Source organism: Mastigoproctus giganteus, chromosome 11, assembly GCF_048544385.1.
Source record: "Mastigoproctus giganteus isolate SK-2022 chromosome 11, ASM4854438v1, whole genome shotgun sequence".
Classification (NCBI taxonomy): Eukaryota; Metazoa; Arthropoda; class Arachnida; order Uropygi; family Thelyphonidae; genus Mastigoproctus; species Mastigoproctus giganteus.
In genome coordinates, this window is record NC_143585.1 from 104738061 (window position 1) to 104765456 (window position 27396).

General features: G+C 40.8%; 1 protein-coding gene across 1 annotated transcript in view; it reads right to left on the minus strand.

Moving 5' to 3' along the window:
* Positions 1-21466, minus strand: part of LOC150078320 (uncharacterized) — a 296643-nt gene extending 275177 nt beyond the window's left edge. Inside the window, exon 1 of the mRNA XM_090384528.1 lies at positions 21329-21466. Within this exon, the coding sequence (XP_090240654.1) occupies positions 21329-21466 (138 nt within the window). The remainder of the gene's footprint in view (positions 1-21328) is intronic.
* Positions 21467-27396: the final 5930 nt, after the last annotated feature.

Below are 27396 nucleotides of genomic sequence, written 5' to 3' on the forward strand. Positions count from 1 at the left end.
TGTAGTATTTTTTTTACAGTTATACAAGGTTACTGCCCAGCTATGAATTGGAAGGATTGGACAGGTGATGTGGGAAGTGTTTTTTTTTTTTTTTTTGGTGATACTGTATAAGTTTGCCTTCTTGCCTCACTGGCAAAAAAAAAAAAAAAAAAAGAAACGAACATTTGTGTCACGATAGTCACAGACAAAAGAAATGCAAATAGATGCTGATAAAACTGTGATGTGGGGTAAAGACATTGCTTCACTGCGTGTAATGGCCGCACAGGCTGTTCAACTGCAATAATCTGAAGCCAGAATAGAGAAAAGGGTAATCTATAAGACTTTGAAAAGGCGTAAAGGTCTTATTGTTGGTGCATGTTTACCAGGAATCACGATTTCAAGAAGCGAAAGACATAACTGGTTTTTCAAATGCATCCATCTAAAAGGTTTTTAATGACTGGAAAGCGAGCGGTTCTTTCACATCTCAAAGGTATAAGTGTGGCAGAAAACAACATTTCAAGGGAGAAAAAGTTGAACTCTAAGGAGAACTTTACGGCCCTCGCTGATAGCACAGTTAGTGTAATCACCGTCGTCCCCGACACCACATGGAAAAGACCTGAGTTCGAATAACGGGAAGAATTTTATGGCTCGTTTTTACAACGTGGCAAAGTTAGTCGGTCTCAGATGCGGGTAGCATGGTTTTTTTCCTTATGGAAACTCAAGTTTTTCGTCCAGCAAACTTGGAATCGACCACAGAACATACTCAATTTACGGACTTACGAGGGGTTTCCGAAAAGTAAGGTAACACATTTTTTCTCTCGATGATGTTTAATGATATGAAGTTGAAATTACACACCAAAAAATAAGTGAACATGCACTATTTCTCCACAAAGTCTCCAGTTCTATTGATGCCCTTGTCCCAACGGTGGATCAGTTTATCAATGCCAGTACTGAAGAAGTCCGTATCCACACGCGGTAACCAACATCGCACCGCCTGATGAACTTCGTCATCCGTGGTGAAATGCTTTCCTGAAAGGTATTTTTTTTAAGGGACGAACAAATGGAAGTCTGAAGGTGCTAAGTCTGGGCTGTAGGGAATGTGAGGTATGAGGTATGTTGAGGGTCTAACGGCTCCTGGAATTTCTCCCATCTCCGCGAATGCTCTATGTATCAGTGACAGTACCCTGTCAAAGCCAGAGATTTAGAAGTGTGTGGGTCATGTGTAGTGTTATATATTGTGCCCACTGTTTATCCGGCTTATTGGCTGCCAGGACACTAATGGGACCCGACGTTGCCCACCCCTCGCCACGTGAGGCTAGCCAGGTGTTACCAGTGAGTCAATTGTACTCTGGCAGGTCCTGCCACTTACTTTCCTGGGATTTTAGTGGCTAGGACCTAAAATAAAATTGGAACGAGCGCGGTTGATTTTAGTTCAATTACATTAAAGCGCTAATATGGGGATTGACGCTGAAGGCCTTTTTCTGAAGTGCCTAAAAGGTCGGGCGAAATTTTTTTCGTTGTATTTTAAATTTGGATGTGTAGGGCTATGCAAGAGAAAGTGCTGGGAGGGGAGAGTGAAGGCTGGGGGATGAAATAGGAAGAAGAGGGTCGATAGGGTAGGTGACCCCCAATTATTCAGTGAGGCATGCTCATGCCCCACCAGATGGATGGAATGGTGTGGCAGGGGAGAGATGAGACGGCAAGCCGTCACCTCCCCCCGCCGGGTATGGGAGAAAAAGGGTTGCACCGAATAAAAGAGTGCAGAACCTTGAGCCAATATGGCTCCGTCAAGGCGGCAACTTGGAGTTTCTATGCAGTATGAGATCTTCGTCGGTCTTCTCTGTCATCAGTAGTCTTTAGTATCCAGGTTTGTCCTCCTCAGCTATGAACACTGGTCAGGTCAGTTGTCAGTCCGTTATCAATGGCTATGGTTCTCTTTATCATGGGAAGATCCGCATGTCTCCCTTTGGTTATTCTTGCATTCGCTAGGTATTAGATATTATTAGTAGTGAGCAGGTTCTCCCTCAGTCCTCTTCACATGTGTTCTGAGTCTCATTTATTTATTTTAATTTTTTTTTTATCTGTTTCTTCGGTTGATGGCTATCAGTGTTTTACGCCTAGTAAATAGTTTTTGTGCATATTCCTTTAGTGCCCTATATTCCTCTGGTTAGTCCAGTACATGTGATTCCAGGTTCTTGGGGAGGTAGTGTATCGTGGTGATCAGTCTGCACCTGAGGTCCTCATAATGTGTGCAATCGTACATAATGTGCTCCCAGCACTCAAGCTCCCCACAGGCGCAGCTCGGATCCTCCTCAATTCCCAGCGCTGTCAGCTTGGCTTTAAAGGCCCCGTGTCCAGTCAGTAAATAGGTGGTGTATAATCTGGGTTGAAACCAAGTTGGGAGACTGGAGTACATCCTGTCGATGTTCAGAAGGAATTCCCTGGTGATATTTCCCTTGTTTGAGTTGGCCCAGCGCTCCTGCCAAACTTGCATCAGGTGTTTTTGCAGTCTTATCTTTTTATTTTTGAGTGGTGCATTAACGTCCACAGTATAGCCATGGTATGTACAGGGTATTCCTTTCTCTACGTGGTAGTTTATTCCCCTGTGCGTGATCTCTAAGTCAAGGAGGAGAGCCCCGGCCAAGACCTGCAGTGCGTGGGTACAGGTTGTTCTACAAGCACGTGTAACTGTCAGTAGAATGGTTCTTTGTGTTGCATCAAGGATGCGTCGGTTTACTACAGTTGCTGTTTTGGGAAACCGTATCGCTGAGGCGTAAGTGATGATCAGTGGAAAGGTTGTTTTATAAAACAATGACAGGGTGCGCTGGTGATCCTAGCCATCAATCCAGAGTATCTTTTAATTTTGGCTCTGATATAAGTTAGATGGTGTTTAAAGGAAAGATTACCATCCAGTATAACCCCTTAAATATTTTAACTGGGTCACTAGTTTTATTGTAGTAGGTCCCACCTTTATTTGTGGCGGCCTACATATATCAAGTTTGCCTTTTAGCAGGATGGAGGACGTCTTTGTTGGTGATATCATCAGGCAGTGGGTTCTGGTCCAGTTTTGCAATATCAACCCTGGTTGGCCTTTTCCTCTAGCTGGGCCCTGCTGTCCGCAGAAATGGTGAGGATCAAATCATCGGCAAAGGCCTGGGAGCGTACATCGCCGAGGTCCAAAGCCAAGAACCCGTCCAGAACCACATTCCACAGGAGCGGCCCCAGAACAGAAACCTGGAGACAGCCCCTGCGGACACCACGATGCACTCTACCATAAGGTGCTTCCGCGATGATGCGGCTCTCCGAGAGGTATGATCTTTGCTTCGAACGCCCTGGCGAAGTCAACGGAGATTACTATTATTACAGTTTGCTGCTGAATCCGATAGGCTACGCAAGGCCTCCACAGTAGACGAACCATGCTTGAATCCGTATTGCAATGTCTCTGTGAGTTTCGCTGTCTGGTAATGCTGGTTTATCCTTGTGTAGAGTAGTCTTTCTAGCAGTTTGCTTGCAACCAGTTGCAGGGCTATTGGCCGATAGGAGTTTGGCAGGTGGGGTGTTTGTCCGAATTTCAGGGCAGGAGGCAGGGGGTTGTGATAAATGGCGATTCCTCAGATTGGGTTGATGTAAGAAGTGGGGTTCCCCAATGATCAGTATTAGAACCACTGTTGTTTTTAATTTTCATAAACGACATCGATGAAGGGATAGAGGGCGTGATGTCTAAATTTGCAGATGATGTTAAAATTGGTAGAGTAGTTAACGATCACTGTCAGGCTGAGCTTCTTCAGAGAGACCTAGATGGACTTCAGGAATGGTCAGAAAAATGGCAGCTATGCTATAATCCAACAAAGTGTAAGGTATTACACCTGGGAAACGGTAATCCCAAAATAACTTATTCAACTAAACCCAGTACGGGAGGAAAGGGACTTTGGTGTTACGATACGGTCAGACATGAAATTCTCTGAGCATTGTAAACAGGTTGCAAGGAAGGCCCATGGTGTCCAATCGATGATCTATCGAACTTTTGCAAGTAGAGATAGGGATGTGATAATCCCATTATATAAGGTTTTCTTAGACCACACTTGGATCCTGTTCAAGTATGGAGGTCGCACCTAAAGAAAGACATCGAGCTTCTTGAAAGGGTGCAAAGACGGGTAGCTCGCCTGGTGAGATCGGAAAAAAGGGCGTCCTTATGAAGAAAGACTTCGAATATGTGGGCTGCAGAGTTTGGAAACTAGACACCTTAGAGGAGATTTGATTGAGGTGTTTAAAGCTCTGAGAGGCGTCAGAAAAATGAATGAGGACGTAATTTTCAAGATTATAAATGATGCTAGAACTAGGGGACATAATTTCAAGTTATGGGGGGAAATGCTTAGACTTGACTGCAGGAAGTTTTATTTTCGCCAACGAGTTATAAATTACTGGAATAAGTTGCCTACATGGGTGGTAGAGGCTGACAGTTTGGGGAAATTCAAAGGTCATCTGGATAGTACCTTCGGGTGAGGGAAGCGCATAGGGATGATAGATTTAATTTCCTTTTCTTTTATTAATTATTATTATTATTTATTTTATTTTTTTTTATCTTTGTTTTATTCGGTTTTTTTTTTTGGCTGGTGCAGCATAAGTCATACTCTTTCTTGCACCATGCGGCCATTACTAATACTAATTTTTGGGGATTAATTTTATCTTTGCTGGCTTCCATTTGTTGGGGAAGATACTCTTAGCCAGGCAGCTGTTATAGAGGTGTAAGAGGAGGTCTGGTACGATCTCCACGGTCTTCTTATTTAATTTCGGGTTCTAAGTAGTCCAGGCCTGGACATTTGTTTCTTATCTGGGTTGCCATTTGTTGTAGTTCATCCTGTGTGAATGGTGCCTCCTGAGTGTCTGTTGAGTAAGCGTCATTGTCTTGACAGATGCTAAGTTGCTGTTGTTTGTTATTTGGCTTTTAGGAGCATTAGCAACTAAGGCCATATTGCTCCGGGGATATGCAGTGGTCATTCCCCGACCTTTCTGCACCCTCCGTATTTGGTGGTATCGGGCTCGAACCCCGGTGTAATCAAGAAGCGTGTGCTACTCACTGCTGCTCCTGCCCACCTGCCTATGGAGGGGCCATGCTAAGTTGCTCTGGCAGTGTTGGCTCTATTGGTTCCGGGAAGATGGCATCCAATATATTGCTTGTAGATTGTTGCCACGTGGTGGTATAATCACCTTGTGGTGTCTGGGTGGTTGAAATGACTTCTCCCCCCCCGGGAAGTTTATTCCCGACTATCTTGTATACCACTCCCCAAAGTTCAGTGTTCCCTGTTGTGATGACAAGTCTCCCAGGCCTTGAGTTTGCTATTAACGATCACATTTGTGTACCTGTTTCTGACTTCTCTATATCTCTCCCTTAAAGCTTGAACCTCATGGGGCGGCCATGTGCACCTTGCCAGCTGGAATTGTTTTCTTCTTTTAATTGTTTCCTGTCTGAGCTGTTCAATTTTCAGGGTCCACCAGGAGACAGCCCCCGGGATCGGGTTTCTTCTTTTTATTGCTGCCTTCTGTTATTATCTTGGTTACTTTAGTTTGGGTTCCTCGAGCTGATTTGTTTCAGTTAGGTGTTGGGCCGTTGCTGGTACTAGGATTTCCTTAAAACGTTCCGATTTTGCTTTACGAATGGCATAGCGGCTTTGTAATTGCTTGGATATTGGGGCTCTGTGAAGTGGCCTTGCTACCCGATAGGTAACCACTCTGTGGGCGGACGTTGTCCACGAATCCCGAATAAGCCAGTCCTTTATATAGCCTGCGACGTTCCTAGTGGACAGCGTGACGTCGATCGTGGCCTCCCACAGTGTGTTACAGAAGTGGGTAGTTTGTGCGGCCTATTTAGCACCACGATCGGGGAGCTGGAAAGGTATTCGTCTAGTATTTGCCCGTTCCGAGTTCAGCTTCTGTCCGGGGTCAGGCTATGCCAGGTGGGCAATCGGCAATTGACAACCCCCTATGATTATTTTCTGGTCCGGGAGCATGTCCACCAACGTTTGAAGGTATCGTATAGCTGGGGTAATGTCCTCCCCCGGTCTACAATACAGTGCTATTATGTAGAACTGGCCTACTGGCGTTGATATGTGGGCACAAGTGCCCATGACGAGCACAGTTGTTTAACTTTCGTGACTGTAGTCTGGGTTGCGCACCACTACCGCCGCCCAAGGGGTATCTTCCTCTTCGTGTACTATCTTATATGTGTTTGGGTATTCGCACACCCGTTAAGAGAGGGCGTACGGCTCCTGGAGTATGAGAATGTCTGCATTGATTTCGGCAGCTTTTATTCTTAGTTATTCTGCCACTGCTCTGGCTCTTTGAGCGTTTTGTTGGATGATCTCTATTTCGGATGTATTATATTTCTTATTGTTTGTCTCCATAGTCGGTTCTCTTTTGGTAATGACGCTAGACCAGCCAGTTTGGATCTCTGATCGAATGTGTGTATTCCATTTTGGCTGCTTTACAACTGGCACAGGTTGGGGCAAGTTTTGTACTCATGGCCCTTGCCAGAGCAGTGGCCGCAGGTAGGCGTTGTCTGAGTACAGCCGTGGGTTGTGTGTTCGAACTTGCAGCACTGGAAGCATTTCGACACTGCTGCATGCTCCCGGAACCGGTGGGATCCCCATTCTATATATATTCTGTTGGAGTTTTTCAGCTGTTGCCATACAGATGGGGCTAGTTAAACTACCCAGTTCTTATTGGTCCCGGCCTGGTACCAGTTGGATACCTTGGTGTTACCATGCATTTTTCTTGTGCTTTCTGGGCTAAATTCCTTAGATTTCTGTGACAATTTCAGTTGCTAGTTGTTCAGGCGTTACGTCTCTGTCTACATCAAATACAGATATTATAATTGCAGGCCCACACTTTTTTGCCGGCTCTGCTGTTGGCCCTAACTTGGGAAGTTTTGAGTTTTCCATTATTGTCTGTATATCTTCCTTATTTTCTGTTTCTATTATTAGTCCTGTGCTTCTTGTTTTTCTTATTGCTTTAACTCTGGTAGTCCTCAAGTCAACTTTCATCTCTTTCATAAATTTAGCCTTTAGTTCTTCGCTGGTTTGGACATTTTCAGTGTTTTCCAGGGCTATCCGTCTGAGTACCACCACGTTTGGTGTTTTCAAGTGGTGGCCTTTTTTCTTGTTGCCCTTCTTGGTTGACTGCGCGAGTAGCACAGTGGTATCGTCACCGTCCTCCCCACACCGGGTGGAAAAGGCACGGGTTCGAATCCCGTCGATGACACCAGGAACTTTAATGGGCTTTTTTCACTCCGTGGCTGAGTTAGTCGGTCTCAGGCGTAGATAGCAAGGTTTCCCCCAAGAAACTGGGGTTTTTTCGTCCAGCAAACAGGCAAATCGATTATTATATTAGGGCCACCCATTATTTCTAATGGGTGGCCCTAATATAATAATTTGATTTTATTTGCCCTTCTTGGTTTGGTTGTAACTGGTTTGAGCCATTCCTCAGCACCTGGGCAAATGTGGGGGCACGCTGTTGCATTTGATGTGCCCCACACTGTTCGTAGAGTTGTATCTTGATGTTTGCTTTTCATTTTTTAGGAAGGTCTCTATTAGCATGGCTTCCATCTTACTGAAAATGTTTGCAATCTGGGATCTAATATCTGTTGTAATTCTGTTTGATGGTTCTTTGAAAATATTCTGTAATGCCATCTTGAAGGCTATAGATTTTTCATACACTGTGCCTTCAGGAAAAGTAGGATCCAGGGGAACCTCCGGTGGCTTCCCTTCTCCGGTGTCCTTTGTAGATGGGATACTTATACTCTCAGATTGTTCCCTTGCTTCAGTTGGGGAACGTGTTCCCCGCTCTATTTTTGTAGCGGTCCACTTTTTATTATTTCCCACTATTGTCTTTGGATTTCGTATAAACGGGGTTTACGGTTAATCGGGAGTGTGTTATTTTCGGTCAGCTGTGCTGTTAAGAGCAGCAAAACGATACCTGCTACAAGTCCGGAGCCCTTTTGGCTCTCACACAGTTCACTGTTGAGGTCACATGGGTGGGGGGAGAACAGCTGGATGTGAAAATGCTCCTATAGAAACAGGAATAATGAAATGGTATAGTTTGGCTGAGCTGGGGGTAACACCGTTCACAGAAATTACTCGCCCATGGGCTTCGAACAGACAATTGAAAAAAAGTGGGCATGTAAGATGACATGTTCAACAGAATTACCTCAACAGTTCAATAGAATTGATCACCTCAACAAATGCTAGATGCCGGTTAACATAGTGTAAACAGCGCGAATCCTGTACTGTAGGGCAGTGTAAAACAGTCCTATAGACAGACGAGTCGGGGTTTGCACTCTACCAGTCTAATGGCCGTTCCTCGGTGTGGCGAATGCCAGGGGAATAGTTCCTTCCTGATTGTATCCTCCCAACAATGAAGTTTGGTGGAGGCAGTGTCATAGTATGGAGCTCCTTTCATGGTTTAGCTTGAGCCCATTAAATGTTACGACAAAACCATGAATGCTGTGCAATACCAGGACATCCTGAAAAATTATGCACTTTCAACATTACGGCAATACTTCGGGGAAAGCCCATACCTTTATCAGAAAAGACAAAGCGCCATGCCATACTGCTCGGGTCGTAACAGAGTGGTTTGAGGACATGGGTGTGGAAAAGTTAGATTGGCCAGCCCAGAGTACTGATCTGAAACCTATCCAGCATCGTTCAGATGTATTGTATCGTCCGGTACGTGCACGTCGAGATCGCCCAAAGAACAAGGACGAACTGGCGGCTGCGTTAAAGGCGAGTGGAGGAACATATCACCTGACATTTATAAAAAAGCTGGTTGAGAGTATGCCGCGAAGATTGAAGTAAAAGTAATTTATAAAAGTAAAAGGTTTCAGCACAAAATATTAAATGACACAATAAAAGCTCTTTTTTTTTTGTCTAAAGGCAAGTGTCCGGATATTAATGGCAGGCCAGTGTCCGGATATTAATGGTAGGCCAGTGTATATCATGAAGAAATTGTGCAAAAACAATAGGAGGAATAGGACCAGAGTATGTCTGCCACGGGCAAAAGTTGATGACGTGTACAGTATATATCATCTTTTAAGGGCACAAAAAGTGATACTGTTGTACACGCTGTCCCTAATGACATTAAAAGTAGGAGATCTGCAGACTTAACAAGTACAGGTCAATGTTGAAAAAAAAAATTGGGAAGTTGAGTTCAATTTGAAAGTGATTGCAATCCTGCACAGACATGATATCAGGGGTTATATGAGAGCCTTGTCAATCAATTCGGCTCTGGAGAGATTGTGCAAGGCTCATCAGGTACAATTTTACTCAACGTGGTCTGTGCTTGTTAACAGGAGAGACGTCTTCGACAGGGATGGGATACACTTAAATAGAAAGGATGCAAGAATATTTGCTGATTCTATCGAGGAAGTATTAGGTGGGTCGGAAAACTGCTAGTTTGGACGGATATACACACTAATTAGCCGCAGGCAAAAGTGAAAATGATACTTGCATTACTTCTATTGGAATGAGCAACAGCCTGGAAAAAAAGGTGCTGGGAATTTCAAGAACTGCTTGTAGTCGTCATGGAACAAGTAAATGCATAGGCTGTGTTAGGGTAACTAAGAGTAAAAACTGGTGCATGTACATTGAAAGGATAGAATTCATTGGATACCAGGTTCCTGGGCATGGCGACGCCGTCACTCTTCTCGCTAGTGGACGAAACCACCGCTTGGCAGGTATATAGGTACACTGCATTCACATAAACGGTGAATTCGAAGTCATTACGGATAAACGTCGTGAGTTAAACGGCTTTGAAAGAGGGGATGATAGTGGGTCACTCTAACGCGGAGGTAGTATAGCGTATAATGTGTTCGTGTCTAACGGCATCAGGGATTCCCCCCCATATCCGCGTTGCTTTCATTTATGGGTGTAACAGTTCACTGTAAAAGCCAGAGATTTAAAAGTGCATGGATTTTGTAAGTATAGTGTTGTGTATCATTGTTCTTCTGGCCGTTTAGCCGCTAGACCCCTGCTGGGGCCGAACGTTGCCCACACTATGCTTTGTGAAGGCAGACCAAGTACACCAGTATTTAGATATTTACACTGGCGGGTCCTGCCACCTAATTTCCTGAGATTTCAGTAGCTAGGATGTAAAAAAAAATTCTCGCTTGGTGGAGATTAAGAAAATTGAGTAGAAAAGTCAAATGAGGTTAGTGTGAACGCAATTAAATTTAGTTGTTATTAAAATTTGAAACTTATGTGGGGTGTACGCTAGCGCATTAGGTAGAGCGGGGGAGGAGATGGAAGGCTGGGGGAAAAAGACAGAAATATGGGGACGATAGGGAAGGCAACCCCAGATAATCAGTGGGGCAGGTCCATGCCCTACCAGGCAAAAAGAGGAGCGGCAGGGAGGGGAAAAGATAGGACCATGCAAGGGAGCATGGTTTGAGAGCCAAGATGGCCAATAGCAAGCTACAGTTGGTCTTCAGTCGTATTGGTGTTCCCATTTTGTATATCAGTCATGGGACCAGGTCCCGACCAGTTTAGTCATATCAGTGAAGTTCTGTGTTGATAAATATCAAGTCCGATGGTTTGTGGCTGTTCGTGAAGACCTGTCCAGGTAGTAGAGGTGCCAATTCCAGTATCCATATCAAGTGCAGTGATCAGGTTCCTTCAGGAATGAGAGAAAAAAAAAAACCACTTTTCCTTATCCTTTGTCACAGAAGGTTGCCAGTCATTGTCAGGATGCTGATCAATGGCCAGTTCCGGTGGAATTTGGTGGTTCCAGTTACAGTTCAGTCCCTTGCTTAGTTCGTGCCATTAGCTGGTATTTCTTCCTGATCAGGTTTGTCTGTTTCCCTTGCACTCATCCGGCTAGTCCATAGGTTCGCCAGCAAGGGGCTGTGTCTGCGCATATCATCCTCGCAGGCTGTTGTTTTGTATACAATGGCACAGAGCGCATGTCACTTCAAGTGTGTTAGTGTGGTAGCTTGGGTTCATGCCGTCCAGTTCTGAAGGTTTATACAGTTCTTGTCGTTTGTTAGGGATGTTCTGTTGTCAATCCTGGTTGTCATGTGTAGGGTTCAGTTGCGCTCCATCGCAGTGAGCACTCATCTTCTTGTGAGGAGCGCTTGAGCGTAACAATACATTATGTGTTGCCAGCTCTCCAGACCGCCACAGACACAGGTAGGGTCCTCTTCAATTCCCAAAAGGAAAAGGTTGGCATTGATGGTGCCATATCCAGTGAGCAGATATGCCGTCCACGCAATATGGAGTCCAGGTGAGAACCAGGTTGGAAACTTAGGGTAGACCCTGCCGACGTCAGGTATAAACTTTCTGGTTATTTCCCCTATGTTGGGAGTTCGTCAATCTGTCTTGCCACACGTGCAGCAGGTGAGTGTAGAGCCTCTTCTTTTCGGTGGAGCGGTTACCTGTTGGGTCAGTTGTATGTCCGAGACAAGTCTTTGAGGTGCCCTTTGCCACAATCTCCAGATCAAGGGGGAGAACCCCGGTCAGGACCTGTAAGGCATGGGTGCTCACCGTGCTGCAGCGCGAGAAGTAAATAGTAGAATCGATCTTTGGGTTGAGTCAATGATACGTCGGTTGGCTGCGGTGGTAACCTTGTGATAAAATATGCCAGAGGCATAGGTGATGATGGGTATGAATACGGCTTTGTAGAAGATATGTAGCATATGCCGGCTGAGGCCCCAGTTCCTTCGATGTTTGTTTGTTATTTGGTTTTTAGGAGTATTAGCAACTAAGGCCATATTGCTCCTGGATATGCGGTGGTCATTCCCTGACCTTTCCGCATCCTCCGTATTTGGTGGTGACGGGCTCGAACCCCGGTCTAATCAAGAAGCGTGTGCCACGCACTGCTGCTCCTTCCCACCTGGCTACGGAGGCGCCCTAGTTCCTTCGAGCCACCTTCACAACGAGGGCAGTGTATTTCCTAATCTTAGTTCAGATGTATTGTAGGTGGTCTCTGAAGGATAGGTTGTGGTCTAAGACGACCCCTAGATATTTGAGTTGTTTGGTGAATTTGATCGTCGTCTGGTTTATCTTAATTTGAGGAGATCAACGTAGGTCCAGGTTCCCTTTCAGCAAGGCTGAGTTTTTTTTTTTCGGTGATATTCTCAGGTGATTCTATTTTGCCCAGTTCTGAGTAGCTCCAAGGACAGGTTTGCCCTTGAGTTCACGGAGACTGAGAAAATGCGGTCGTCAGCAAATGCCAGAGCGTCCACTTCTCCAAGGTCTGAGACAAGGAAGCTGTCCAAGACGATGTTCCATAGGAATGGTGCCAGGATCGAATCCTGCAGGCAGCCCCAGTGGATGATTCTAGAGAGGGTTGTTCGACAGTATCAAGAATGAATCGGGAATATGCCATTTTCCGGAATAACGAATAACATCTCATCGTGGACAGCACTGTGGGTGGAGTGGATGAACATGGCTGTCGACTTGTCTCGCAGTTTCAGCAAACCAGAGAACGAAATGGCACAAATCACCGCCGACTTCAACGAGGGAGGTGCCAGAAACGTCTCCACCAAGACCATTAGGCGACCATTAGTCGCAATAGGTTATGGGAGCCGATAATCTACCAGAGTCCCATTGCTAACACCACAACAGAGGTCTCTAAGCCTCAACTGGGTGAAAGAACATCGGCACTGGACATTAATGATTGGAGATGGGGGTCTCCTGGTCCAATGAGTCCCATTTCCAGTTATTTCGAGTGGGAGGTTGCATGTCTGATGGAAACCACATGAAGCTATGCGCCCACCATGTCAACAAGGAACTGTTTAGGAAGGTGGATGGTCGGTAATCATCGTGTGCCAGTTTAAAAACTGGCACACGATGGGACCTCTGATATGTCTAGACACATCTCTGAATGGTCCAGGTGACGTGACCATCCTTGCAGACCATCTGCATCCCTTCATGGTCATCGTGCACCCACAGGGCAATCCACTCTTCCAGCAGGACAATGCGCCTTCCCACAGAGCCGTGGTGACAAGAACATGGTTCTGAGCATTCCGCAGATTTTACTACAATGGAATGGCCTTCCCCGTTCACCAGATATGAACCCTGTGGAACATCTTTGGGATGCTGTGGAAAGGTCCGTTCGAGCTTTGGATCTTCCACCCAGGAATGCGACGGAATTATGGAAGTGTTGCAGCAAACTTGGATGGAAATACCTATGGAGTGCTTTCGTGAACTACTGGACTCAATGCCTCACCATGTGACTGCCCTTATCCTGGCGAAAGGTGGGCCTACCCGTTACTAGGTACGTATCCCACGATTTCTGCACACAGCGTATACTTTCATTGCATGTACACGAATGCTAAGAGTATAAAAATAAATTCGAAATGCTGATCAAGACATCAAAGACGGATATTGTTGAGATATCAGAAATATTGTGCCACACAGATATAAAGAATGCAGAATTTGAATTTGGGAAGTACAATGTGTACAGAAAGGAAAACAGGATAGGAGAGGAGGAAGGATTATGCTGTTAGTATTCTGATGTTGTTTGTTTTATTCTGATGAGTACAACGAACAACTGTACAGAGAAATAGAGTGGGCCAGTAAATCAGAATGTCTTAAATTGGGGGATTTTAACTTTCCAGATATTGACTGTAACTTGTGGCTTGGTCACTCGCACACAAGCAAGACTTTTGTGGATTTATTAGTTGACTGTTTCCTATAACAGCATGTTCGAGAGGCAACCACAGAGAGTAATACTCTTGATGTGATTATTAGCAGTGATTATTCATGCATTAAGAGTCTGCAGATAAAGAACCACTAGGTGGCAGTGATCACAGCGTACTGATGTGAATTTACTTAAAGGTGTAACTACTATCAAAGGCAAAGGGAATGGTTTTTGCCTTCGTAAAGGCCACTATGGTGATCTCAGACAGTTTTTAAATTCTATACACTTGGACCAACTGATGATGTAACCAACAACAAATTCTAAATGAGAAGCATTCAAGGAATTAATCTTGGAAGCTACCAGTCTTTTTATACCAGAAATATTGTTCAAGGTTTAGGCCTAAGTGTATGTCAGATGAATTAATGAGACTCGTGGCAGAGAAGAAAAATGCATGGGGTGCATATAAATTATCCCGCAACACAGAAGGCAATGGTAGATATAAGCTAGTCTGTAAGTCACACAGGAGATTAGGCAAACGAAGGTAGCTTACGAGAAATCTTTGGAAGGGTGAAAAGAAAAACAGCAAAGATTTCTTTATTTATATAAACTCTAGAAGAAGGGGATGAATCAGACTGGTGATTCGACTTTTGATTTTCCTGCTCAGGTAGTTGTCAAACTGAATGAGAATTTTGCATCTACATTCACACATGAGGAATTCTGTAAGGCAGTGGACGCCAGAAGTTTATCTAACTCTAACTGGGAACTAAATGATTTGGTATTCACTGAGAGCAAAATGGAAGAGAAATTGTTGAAGTTAAACATAAGAAAGGCAACTGGGGTTAATGTATCTATCCAGTTATATTAAAGGAGGCGGCAAAGGAAATAAGTAAACCCTTAGCCATAATTATGAGAGCATCTTTGGACTCAGGGGAAGTCCCCTGGACTGGAGATGTGCAGATGTATCACTAATTCACAAAGAGGGATCAAAGGGTGACGAGTAATTACGACCTGTTAGTTTAACTTCTGTTCCGGGAAAAATAATGGAGTCACTGATAAAAGAAGCAATGTAGGATCATCTAGACAAGACTGCAATTATAGTTCAGACACATGGGTTTGTTAAGAGGAGATCTTGTTTGACCAATTTGATTGAATACAGCGATCTGGTCACAAAGGAACTGAATGCAAAAAATAATTTTGATATCACATACTTGCATTTCAGGAAAGCTTTTAATGATGTTGCGTATGAGAGACTGCTGTACACTTGCAGCAGTATAGCATTAAGGGAATGTTGCTGCTATGAATATAAGAATGGTTGAGTTGGAGCAGACAGAGAGTGGTAATCAATGGACAGTGCGCTTCGTGGACGAATGCTATTAGTGGTGTCCCCCAGGGTTCGGTGTTGGGCCCATTGTTGTTGTCTGCATTTATCAATGATACTGATGCAAGTATATCAGGCTTAATGTCCAGGTTTGCAGATGATACGAAGATTGGCAGGGTTGTTAATAATGACAGTACTGTCATTACTGTAGGCAAATCCTGAAATCTATACCCTAGTCGACTGGAGTGGATCATGCAACTAGTCGTATCATGCATTCCTAACCCCTTCCACAAATGCCATGGGCAGATGTATGCTAGGTTTTGGTAAACTGGGAAACATGTTCCTGAGCGGCCGAGTTATTGCTTATCAAAATTGTGGAGTGTCATCTTGATCCCATATTGCAAATTAAAATATAACTTTGCTGAAATATTTATTTTTGCATAAATAAAAGAGTTGACATGTTAAAAAATTCTCAGAAATGTCGAAAAATAAAAATTATAATTCATGTTCCACGAGGATTGAAATGATGAAATCTTCTTTAGTTTATCTATATATATATATTTTTTTTTTAAAAATCTTCTTCATAGTATATTTTTGCCTTAAATTTGGCGCCCTATGCATATGTGGTCGGATCGCCCCAGAATTAACTAGTGTTAAATAGGTGTAAGTTTTATCCTCAATCATTAAGGAGGATAAAATTAAATAAAATTAATGCGAAAAATCACACTATTTTGAAAAACAAAATTTTAATTAAATGCTTCGAATAAATAAGTTTTACAGCTTCGAATAAATATTTTTACTGTTTTCACTAAACTTTTAGTCAAACAGTTGAACAAGTGAAAGTTTATGAACATTGATTTCTTTCTTAAAATATCTATATAACCGACATATAACAAATCATAGCACTTATGAAAGTAAGTGCTATCGTTCGTTATATGTTCTATAAGGTATTTTAGTGCGTTTTTGTCTACTAATTGTAACCATTCTCCCCGCAAAATATCGTGTAGCCGCAACAAAGTTGAAGGAAGATTTCGTTGCCGAATAGTTCTCTCCAGCATATTAGCATTAGTAGTGGCATATAAAAAAAACAAGCTTAAATAGCATCAGCCAAAAAAAAAGAAAACAAAGAAAAGAAACCTTTCCATTTCACCTATCCATTCGCTCCAAACGTTTGCCCAGTTCTTCCTTGATTTCATTTAAGCTATAAACGTCCACCACAATGACAGCTGGAAGAATGTTCTAGCAATCAACTATCCACTGGATAGAGGCAAACCTCCGTACATCTATTCTGAACCGTCCTTCCTCAATTTGAATTTGTGCTTCCTCATGCGTATGGTTTGAGCAAGAGAAAGAATTCCATCAGCACTGAGCTTTCTCAATCCATTCAAAGCTTTAAACACCTCAATCAGATCACCTCACAAGTGCCTAGTTTCAAGGCGCTGCAGTTTGTAGAAATTAAGCCTTTCTTGGTAAGAGCATCCCTTGTTTCCCTTACCAATCTCTTGCTTTTCTCTGTACTCTTTATAGCAGTTCCATATCCTAAAATGGGGCCTCCAGACCTGTTTGCAGTACTCACGGTGTGGCCTGACCATTACTTTATACAAAGGGATCAACTGCTTATCCCTACCTGCACAATTTCTGCATATCACTAACAAGATCCCATGACCTGCTCCAGCAACCTGTCTGCAATGCTCAGCAAACTTTATATCTGACTGCACAATTAGCCCCAGGTCTTTTTTATTCTCCACTACCCTGAGTGTAGTACCGCACAGTTGGTACTTCACTCAGGATTTACTGCTACTCATATGCAGTACTTTGTATTTGTCAATGTTACACTTCAGTTGCCACTTCTCATCCCATCTGCCAAACTTATACGTCGGGTACAAAATCCTACGCTTGAATTAAAGGCAAGTAATATCAGAAAGGCACGGACTATTTAAAATTATTGTTATGTTAATATACAGGTGACCCCCGCTTAATGCTGATCATTCGTTCCGGAAAAACAGAGCGCTAAGTGAATCCGCGCTAAGCGAGCGCCGCTTTCCCATAAGGTAACATGTGTATTTGTGAGCTGCGGTCGATGCCATAGGATATTTCCTAATCAATAATAAACGGTAATGAAAAGATGCACAAATGTCGGTCAAAATATTTAATATTCAAATATTTGCACATATAAAATATTCTGCATTACATACGTATAATTATGTGGTAACTACTTGCGTATCAAAAGTAAACTTAAAATTCCAATTAAAATCATGAATTTAATTGATTTAATTTAATGGATGAATTTAATCATGAAAAATGTGTGGATTTTGAGTTGAACTTTGGCCCTCTTCCAAATAAACTAAAAGGGGTATTAATTTTAAATGGCCCGCAGCGTTACCACCCAACAATAACGTCAACTGATCCTTCGCCGCTTTGAAACTTGGCATGTTTTTTCTTCTTTCAATATGAAACTTCTTTTAGGCATTCGTTTCCACAAAAGTCCTGCTTCATCTATGTTAAAAACTTGTTGAGAAGTATAACACATAATACCCCTCTTCAATAATTTTAACAAGTTCTTTTTTGAAAGTTTCGGCTCCTTGATCTGCATTCTAAATCTATTCTACCAGCCCTTACCAGTTTTAAATGGTTCCACATTTTTTTTAGGCGAGTTTTCTTCAGATACGATCTCTCTCTCTCTCTCTCTCTCAATATTTAACTTAACTGAATTCTGCATTGGACATTATCTTCATTAAAATTAAAGTCTTTCCATTTCAATCCTAATAGCCGGCCTAGCCCTAGTTGCTTGCAGTGGAACAGCTACCTTTCCCGCTGCAAAAATTAATTCTTTATTTTTTTATAATTGTTCTTACAGTTAAAGTTGGAAGTCCTAAATTATGGCACACATCCGCTTGTCGTTGACCGGAATCGATTCGCTTCAAAACGTCTAATTTTCAAATTCAGTCTTTTTCTTACATTTATAGTCTTCGTACTGTGCTCAGACGTTGTTGATTTTTCATTCTTTTTTCATTCTTCGAAAATGTAACTGCGTTGGTTGCATTAATTATGATACAATGTTCGAGTAAACTGTCCGTTTCGCACGTTGTCTAATACGATACTGAGTGATGACTAGACTTCGGATAAATGCACATAACGCAAATATTACAAGCAATATACTTCGTCATTTTTTAAAATGTTGATCTAGGAACTACGTAACAAGCCACTGTACTGAAATTAAATTAGCGTGCGAGAAAATTTCACTGAGCGTGGGAAAATTTTTCAAGACGGCGTGGGAAACGTTTTAATGCTGTTTTGCTATTCATTTTCAAGCTATCGACTCCATCAAATGAAACGATTTCGTTAAATATGTCAAAAATGTAATCTGTAAAAGAGCGTTATAGTGATCTGTGACAGCGTTATAGTCAGACACGGGTTATAATATAATAACAGCGTTATAGCGAATCAGCGTATAGCGAACCGCGTTATAACGGGGGCCTGCTGTATTTACAATTTATTGCACATATATTTTACACAAATATACATCGCCACTGACCTTTTAGAACCAAGGAATTTGTCGCCTTCTTCATCAGATGAAAATAGTTATTATTGTTCTTATATCATAAAAACAACCACCCTGTGCACTTGGTAACAATACCCATCACGAGGTGAAACCCCCAATCAGGGAGAAATATTGCTATTATTATTAGCCATATGGTGCAAGGAAGCCTGAGGCTTATGCTGCACCAGCCAAAAAAAAAAAAAAAAAAAAATTCTGAAATACCAAGAGAGAGAAAGAGAGTAGAATGATGATATCCAGCTCAGGACCCTGGGTGTTCCAACCCATACTCACCAGATGTGAGCCCCTGGATTCGTCGGAGTTTTATTTTCTAGTTCACTTTTTCAAGAACTCGAAAAGTCAACTTTCGAGTTTGTCCACAGCAAACGTGTTTTCATTTTGGGGACATTATTTACAGAGAAAACAATTTACGGTACAGTACAAAACAGGCATAAATAGCTTGGTTACATAACAAAAGCCTCCCATGTATATATACCCACACTCACACACACAGCATCAATAAGACTGATGTTAAGTCATCACCATGCCTGTAGGTTCGGTTTCGCAACCTTTTACATAAGGCAGTACTACAGTAGTTTTCAACCGGGGTACCGCAACAATATTCTAGGGGTGCCACGTAATTTGGGTTTAAGTTATTTAAACTTATTATTATTTTTTAATTTATATGTTTATTTCATTATAAAATGGTGTACAGTATCTTTTTAATTTTGTGGTGATCTATAATTGACGTTTACTTAGTACTTCTATATAAAGAATAAAATTATGTACTGTATATATATAATTTGTATTATGAAATGTAATTTTTTTAATTATATTATTGTAATAAACATCATATATATATATATACAGAGAGAGAATTGGATCAAACAGGCAGAAAATTGAGTAGGGGTGCCGCAAAATAAAATAAATTACTTAGGGTAGCCGTTATTAAAAAAAAGGCTGAAACCATTGGAATACTGTATACGTTTACTGTGTTTTTTTAAGTTTTACTGTGCAGTGTAATAAAATGTCACAATGTAAACTTTTAAAATAAGGAGCAGAAACAATTTAATTAAAAAAATAGACAGTTTCTTAATTTGGATTTTACTGTAATACACCACCACGCAAAATAAGAAAGGTAACCGTTAAAAAACAAAAGGTCGACTTATTATACGGCGAATATATGCATAAGCATAAATTTAAAAAAAAAAGGGAAAAAAAAGGTGAACTTATATACACACCGGAATACACAGTCAGGGCCGGCGCTATGATGCGCAAAACAGGCACTTGCCATAGGCGCTACTATAGAGATACGATATGAATTAGGCGCCAGCGCTATATACGGTTTACTAACGGCCCATTAACTAAAACTTTACGCATAATATAGCACAATGGTATGCAACATTTTTTTGTTTATCTCGTCCTCTCCCTCCCCAAATCCCAGGCATAACTTTTCACATACAGTGATGAACAATAATGAATAATTTTGGTTACTAAAACTTTGTTTAGAATTAAACAGAATAAGTTAATTTACTAGTTAATTAATTAAAGAATATACTATTACGATTGTTTTATCGCCTATATCAGTATGTCTAAACTTTGCTAACACCTAGAAGACCTTGGAAACTTGTATATTTGAAGAGGAGTTGTAATACTGAAGGTATTTTCATTCATTTATTTAATTTGTATTATTTATTTGGTTATTATTTGATTACACTACTATCAGAAAGAGGAATTAAATATAATTTTGTTCATTGCCCTGCAGAGTTTGTACCCCTAATGTTGCTGAATACAAAAATTTAAATAGCAGTAAAATACATTCGTCTTTCAAAATTATTCCAATTAAATTTATTTTAATTATTATTATTTTTTTAATTTTGCGAAAATTGTTATGGTATCATTTTCCTCAGGTCTAAATACAGTACACTGTTAATAACACTTCTAACAGCGCAGAACTGATCTAGTGGATATTGAATAGCGAACCTTATTTATATGAGAATATAAAAGCATATGAAAGTTTTTAATATATGCTTGAATTTTTTGCATACCCGCTAGAAAAATTCTCCCGTATTCTGCGTGTATGAGTATGAGGTTACTTCACTAGAATACAATGATGTCATCCATTCTAATGGTCAATTAAATAAACTTCAGACAAAAAAAAAAAAAGTACAGATAATAATAATATCAAATTGAAAGAATCTTTTAGTAGTGCAAGGTTTAATGTCTAAGATGCAAATTTTACGCCTGAAACAACTATTATTTCAAGTTTTTAATTTGATATCAAATAGTTATTGAAATAAAATTCACTCGTAATCAACAAATGTGATTTCTCCACTCCCGATTCGCTCCTCAAGTAGACGAAACATTCAACAGGTTGTTGAAGATTTTGCATGACATCTAGTACTTATTTAAAAATAAAACACCCATAATGAGCAAGAGGGATAAATCTTATCCCCACAGCATTTTTTAAAATTATATAATTGTACTGTCACGTGCCTTGTAAAAGCTACCAATGTGGAAAGAACAAGCATCCCTCCACCCCCATGCCAAACAAAATTTCTGGTGTGCCAATTATTATTAAACCCCAGTTTAGAGGTAGGTGGTGTGAAAAAGTAAGTATACATGGATAAGAAAGAGTAGGCATTCTTTCTCGAAAAGGTTGAGACACAGTGCCTGTCATTCATAGCCTAAGCCTTATGTTTTGATTCACTGCTTTCAAACACCATATTTTATATTTATAGATTTAAAAATGAGTTAAATATTTAATATTACATTCGTCACTAGAATGATGCTTTCGCGTGTTTAATCTTTAGTAAATTAGCAAAAAAAAAGTATGTAAATTTCGTTTTATTTTAACTTACCTTTGTGAGTTGGGCTATCTTTTTACACATGCTATGAAATAAGTCTTTAGAAATCTCTGAAGCATCACGAAGTCTAAATTTATAGGCTGGAGGTGGTTTGCCATCTTTAGGAATCCAATACTCCCATTTATCAGCCATATTTCATCAGTATTTTGCCATAATTTAAAAAGTAAATTACTGTATCACATCACACACAAAAGTTTACAATTTCTGAAATCACGGACTGGAAATAATAAATCATTTGCTATTAATTATAAACATTTTATACACTTAGAAACTTTCACTATGCAATCATGAAAGTGACACTAACACATGATAGCACGATTACGCGTCCTTGACATGCTTCTATCTGTTACAGAAACAGCAGCAGACGAATGCTTTCAGTACCACCTAGGGAGCTAAAATAAAACTTTGATAATTAAATGTTTATAAGGTACGATAAAAATAAAATTTGAGAAATTATTCTAAAATTTCTAACTGGTTAAAAAATCAAGCTTTATATTTTTAAGTTAAAATTCCGTAAAGTATTTAAAATTAATTAATAATAATATAATACTTTTTCTTTTTAATTCTTAGTAGCAGTAGTGCTCCCGAACGAATTGACTTAAATACGGTATGGTGAATGTGGCTGCAGCCAGAGGGACCGAATAGAATTAAAACAAACAATTCAAAATAACTGATTTTAGATTTCATTTTAAAAATATGACTACAGTTATTATCACCTAAATAAATTATTACAAATGCCTATATTTAATAATAGTTTCATTTTACGATTTATTTCTAATTAATTAAGGTAAATAATATTGATTAACCAGATTTATAATATAATTATAATTGATCGATTTTATTAAATTATTCATTCATAAACAACTAAATTAAATCATATTCAATTTATTTCATGATTAAATAATTTAATAAAAAGTAATAATAAACAGAGTCGTATTTCTGACTTTTTTTTCTGCTGTTGGCACCAAAAACCTTGGTCACACTACAGTAGTAGTAGTAGTGGCATGTGATGCAAGAAAGCAAATGTATCAGCTTATGCAGCATCAGCCAAAAAAAGAAAAAAAAAAAAAATCACACCATTCCCTCCAAATGCCAGTTCAGTTGTTCCTTAAATTTATTTAACCTATCAACTTCCACAACGACAGATGGAAGTTTGTTCCAGCAATTAACCACCCGCTGGCTAAAGGCAAATTTCGGCACATCTATTCTACATCTGTCTTTTCTTAATTTGAATTTATGCCCCCTTAGATTCGTAATCTGAACAAGCGGAAGGATCCAATCAGAATTCAGCGTGCTCAACCCATTCAAGGCCTTATATACCTCAATCAGATCACCACGCAGGTGCCTAGTCTCCAGCCACTGCAATTTGCAGAACTTAAGCCTCTCTTGGTAAGAGGATCCCTTCATTCCCCTCACCAATCTTGTTGCCCTTCTCTGTACATGCTCAAGCAAATCTACATCCTTCCTAAAATGAGGCCTCCAGACCTGTACGCAGTACTCAAGGCGTGGCCTGACCATTGCCTTATACAGAGGGATAATCACCTCCTTTTCCCTGCTAGCAAAATTCCTATATATCATTGACAAAACCCCATGACCTGCACTGGCAGCCTATCTGCATTGCTCAGAAAACTTCATATCTGACTGCACAATTACTCCCAGGTCTTTTTCATTTTCTACCACCTTAAGTGTTGTGCCACACAGTTGGTACGTTTCTCTGGGGTTACTTCTACCCATATGTAGTACTTTGCATTTGCAGTTAAAGTTAAGGTTCTGTTATAGCAAACCTTACAGCAGAGATCAACCCATGAATCAAAGGTGTTATCTGAGACGCTTGGCACTGCAATATGACTTAATATGACACTGCAATATGACTAAGCATTAGCATTAGCATTAGTAGAGGCATTTGATGCAAGAAAGCAAGCTTATGCAGCATAAGCCAAAAAAAATTAAAGTAAAATAAATAAATAAAAAATAACCACTTCCACTTCACCCCTCTGTTCGTTCAAAATACCTGTACAGCTGAGCCTTAAACTTATTTAGGCTATCAACTTCCACGACAAGGGATGGAAGTCTGTTCCACCTACCAACCACCCGCTGGCTAAAGGCAAATTTCCGCACATCTATCCTACATCTGTCTTTCCTCAATTTGAATTTATGCCCTCTCAGGTGATTATTCTGAGCAAGAGGAAGAATCCCATCAGCATTGAGCATGCTCAAACCATTCAAAGCTTTCTACACCTCTATCAGATCACCTCGCTGCTGCCTAGTCTCCAGACACTGTAATTCGCAAAATTTAAGCCTTTCTTCGTAAGAGCACCCCTTTGTTCCATTCACTAATCTTGTTGCCCTTCTCTGTACTCGTTCCAGCAGCTCTACATCCTTCTTGAAATGAGGTCTCCAGGCCTGTACACAGTACTCTAGGTGTGGCCTAACCATTGCCTTATACAAGGGAAAAATCACCTCCTTATCCCTGCTAGAAAAATTCCTATATATCATTGACAATACACAATGAACTACTCTTGCAGCCCGTCTGCACTGCTCAGAGAACTTCATATCTGCCTGCACAACCACCCCCAGATCCCTTTCATTCTCTACCACTGTCAGTGTAGTACCACAGAGTTGATACGTTGCTCTGGGGTTGCTGTTTCCCATATGTAGTACTTTACATTTGTCAATGTTAAACTTCATTTGCCACCTCTCAGCCCATCTGCTCAACCCTTCCAGATCCTGTTGCAACAGCATAGTGTCAGTAATGTCCTTGACAACTCTGCCAACCTTCGTATCGTCTGCAAACTTGGACATTAAGCTTGATATACCATCATCAATATCATTTATAAATACAGAAAACAATAATGGACCCAATACTGAACCCTGAGGGACTCCACTAATAACATTAGTCCACGATGAGCAGTGTCCATTGATTACCACTCCCTGTCTTCTCCCTCTCAACCACCCCTTTATCCATAGCAGCAATTTACCTCCAATGCCACACTGCTCCAATTTGTGCAGCAGTCTTCCATGTGCAACAGTATCAAAAGCCTTTCTAAGATCCAAGTATATAATATCAAAGTTATTCCCTGCATCCAGTTCATTTGTGACTGCATCATAGTAACCAATCAAATTGGTCAGGCAAGACTTCCACTTAACAAAACCATGCTGTGTCTGAGCTATAACTGAAGTCTTGTCTAGATGATCCTGCAGTGCTTCTTTAACCAGTGCCTCCATTAATTTTCCGGGAACAGAAGTTAAACTCACAGGTCTATAATTACTTGTGTCAGCCTTTGATCCTCCTTTGTGAATTGGGGTCACATTTGCACATCTCCAGTCCATGGGTACATCCCCTGAGTCCAAGGAAGCTCTCATAATTATGGCTAAGGGTTTGCTTACTTCCATTGCTGCCTCCTTTAATATAACTGGATAGATTCCATCCACCCCAGGTGCCTTTCTTGTGTTTATCTTCAACAATTTCTCCTCCACTTTACTCTCAGTTATTACAAGATTATCTAGCTTACTGCCAGAGTTGAATACACCTCTGGCATTCTCCTCGCTGAATAACTCCTCATGTGTGAATGTCGATGCAAAATATTCATTTAGTTTGTTAACTACCTGAGCAGGATCATCAACAGTTGACCCATCGATATCAAGTGGACCAATCTGATTCATCCCCTTCCTTCTAGAGTTTACATAAGTAAAGAACTCTTTGCTGTTTTTCTTCGCATCCTTTGCCAAGGATTTCTCGTAATCTGCCTTCGCCTGCCTAACCTCCTTTGTAACTTGGTTACAGATCAACTTGTATCTATCATAGGCTTCTGTGTCACGTGTTAATTTGTATGTATCCCATGCATTTTTCTTTTCTGCCATATGCCTCATTAGTTCATCTGACATCCATTTAGGCCTAAAGCTTGAACAATATTCTTAGTTGGCATGTAAAGCCTAGTAGCTTCCAAGATGAGTTCTTTGAATGCTTCCCATTTTGAATTTTCTGTTGGAAAATCATCAGTTGATCCCACTGTATAGAATTTAAATACTGTCTCAGTCCACCGTAGTCGCCTTTACGAAAGCAATACCCCTTCCCTTTACCCCTAATGGTAGTTACCTCTTTGAGTACATCCCACTTCAGAACACTGTGATCACTGCCACCTAGTGGTACATTTATCTGCAGATTCTTAATGCATGAAGAATCACTACTGATAATCAAATCAAGAGTATTACTCCATCTAGTTTCCTCCCGAACATGCTGATGTAGAAAACAATCATCCAATAAATCCACAAAAGCCTTGCTAGTGTGTGAGTGACCAGCCCCCAAATTCCAGTCAATATCTGGGAAATTAAAATCCCCCATAATAAGACTCTCTGATTTACTGGCCCACTCTATTTATCTGTACAGTTTCTTATTATACTCATCAGAGTCATTAGGCCTAAATATGACTTAATATGACACTTGGTAATATGACACTGCAATATTACCAAGAGAGGCTTAAGTTCTGCAATTTGCAGTGGCTGGAGACTAGGCACCTGCGCGGTGATCTGATTGAGGTGTATAAGGCCTTGAATGTGTTGAGCACGCTGAATTCTGATGGGATCCTTCCACTTGTTCAGACTACGAACCTAAGAGGGCATAAATCCAAATTAAGAAAAGACAGATATAGAATAGATGTGCGGAAATTTGCCTTTAGCCAGCTGGTGGTTAATTGCTGGAACAAACTTCCATCTGTCGTTGTGGAAGTTGATAGGTTGAATAAATTTAAGGAACAACTGAACTGGCATTTGGAGGGAATGGTGTGATTTTTTTTTTTTTTTTTTTTGGCTGATGCTGCATAAGCTCATACACTTTCTTTCTTGCATCGCACTCCACTACTACTACTGCTACTACTACTACTTCATTTACTTATTCCAACAAGACTTTTCGACAAAAGTTTTTACAAAAACAGACTGGCATGCTTCTGGTTTAGCTTTAAAGTGGAACTAAATTTTAAAAAAATGCCACTGGCACAAATACCCTCCCCAATGCTTCAATTAATCTAAACCAAAGCTCATCAAGCACAATTCTGGGCTTGTTGAGCTCTGCCCATTGTCTGTGTCTATAGCACATTAATTATAATCACCATCTTCCCTACACCAGGTGAAAAAGGCACCGGTTCTAATCTCGTCAATAACGACGAACTTTTATGGGCTTCTTTTTTGCTCAGTGGCTGAGTTGGTTGGCCTCAGGAGTAAATAACAACGTTCCACCCCCCTCCCCCTTCACGGAAACTAATCTTTCTCGTCCAGAATAATAGGCAAATGGACTAAAGAAAGCCATTGATTAATCGGATGCCATGTAAATAATTGCAGAATAAAAAAGTTTTAAGTTTAAAACCAATCTTTCTGTGCAGGCTTCTGCAAGTATCATGAAAAGTTTGTGCGTATTATTCTTTGCTCGTTCCTGATTTTGGGCATAAGGAAGATCAATTCTTGTTCTATTGCTTTAGAACAAGAATCGATCTCATTACTTATTGTGAAGTATTGGTCTCGTATTCCCAATTATGGCACTGAGAATGTTTCTATGTGAATGTAAGGCTCATATGATAATACTGTAAGTTTTTCAAGAAGCCATTGAACAACTTCCATTGTCGTTTCCCCAAATGTCCTAACTTAGTCAAACCTAGTTTGTCAGGATATGCATTTCATCATCTATTTTAGCGTAGTATTAGTATTATTAATATTACGCACACATACATGCAAGCCCTCGCGGATAGCCCAGTTGATATAATCACCGCCCTTTCCACAACCGATAGAAAAGTCCTGAATTCGAATTGTATCAATGATTTGAGGAATTTTTAAGGGCTTTTTTTCACAATATGATTGTGTTAGATGGTGTCGGGAGGCAGTAGGATGGCTTTTCGTCCAGCAATACAGACAAATCAACTATCGAACACATGCACTTTACAAACATAATAAGGGGCAATATGGCCTAAGTTGCTGCTGTGCGTAAAACTCTATAACGAAAACACACACACACACACACACATGCACACTACGGAATTCATTTACACATCGCTTTTAATATTTTATTCAATCCT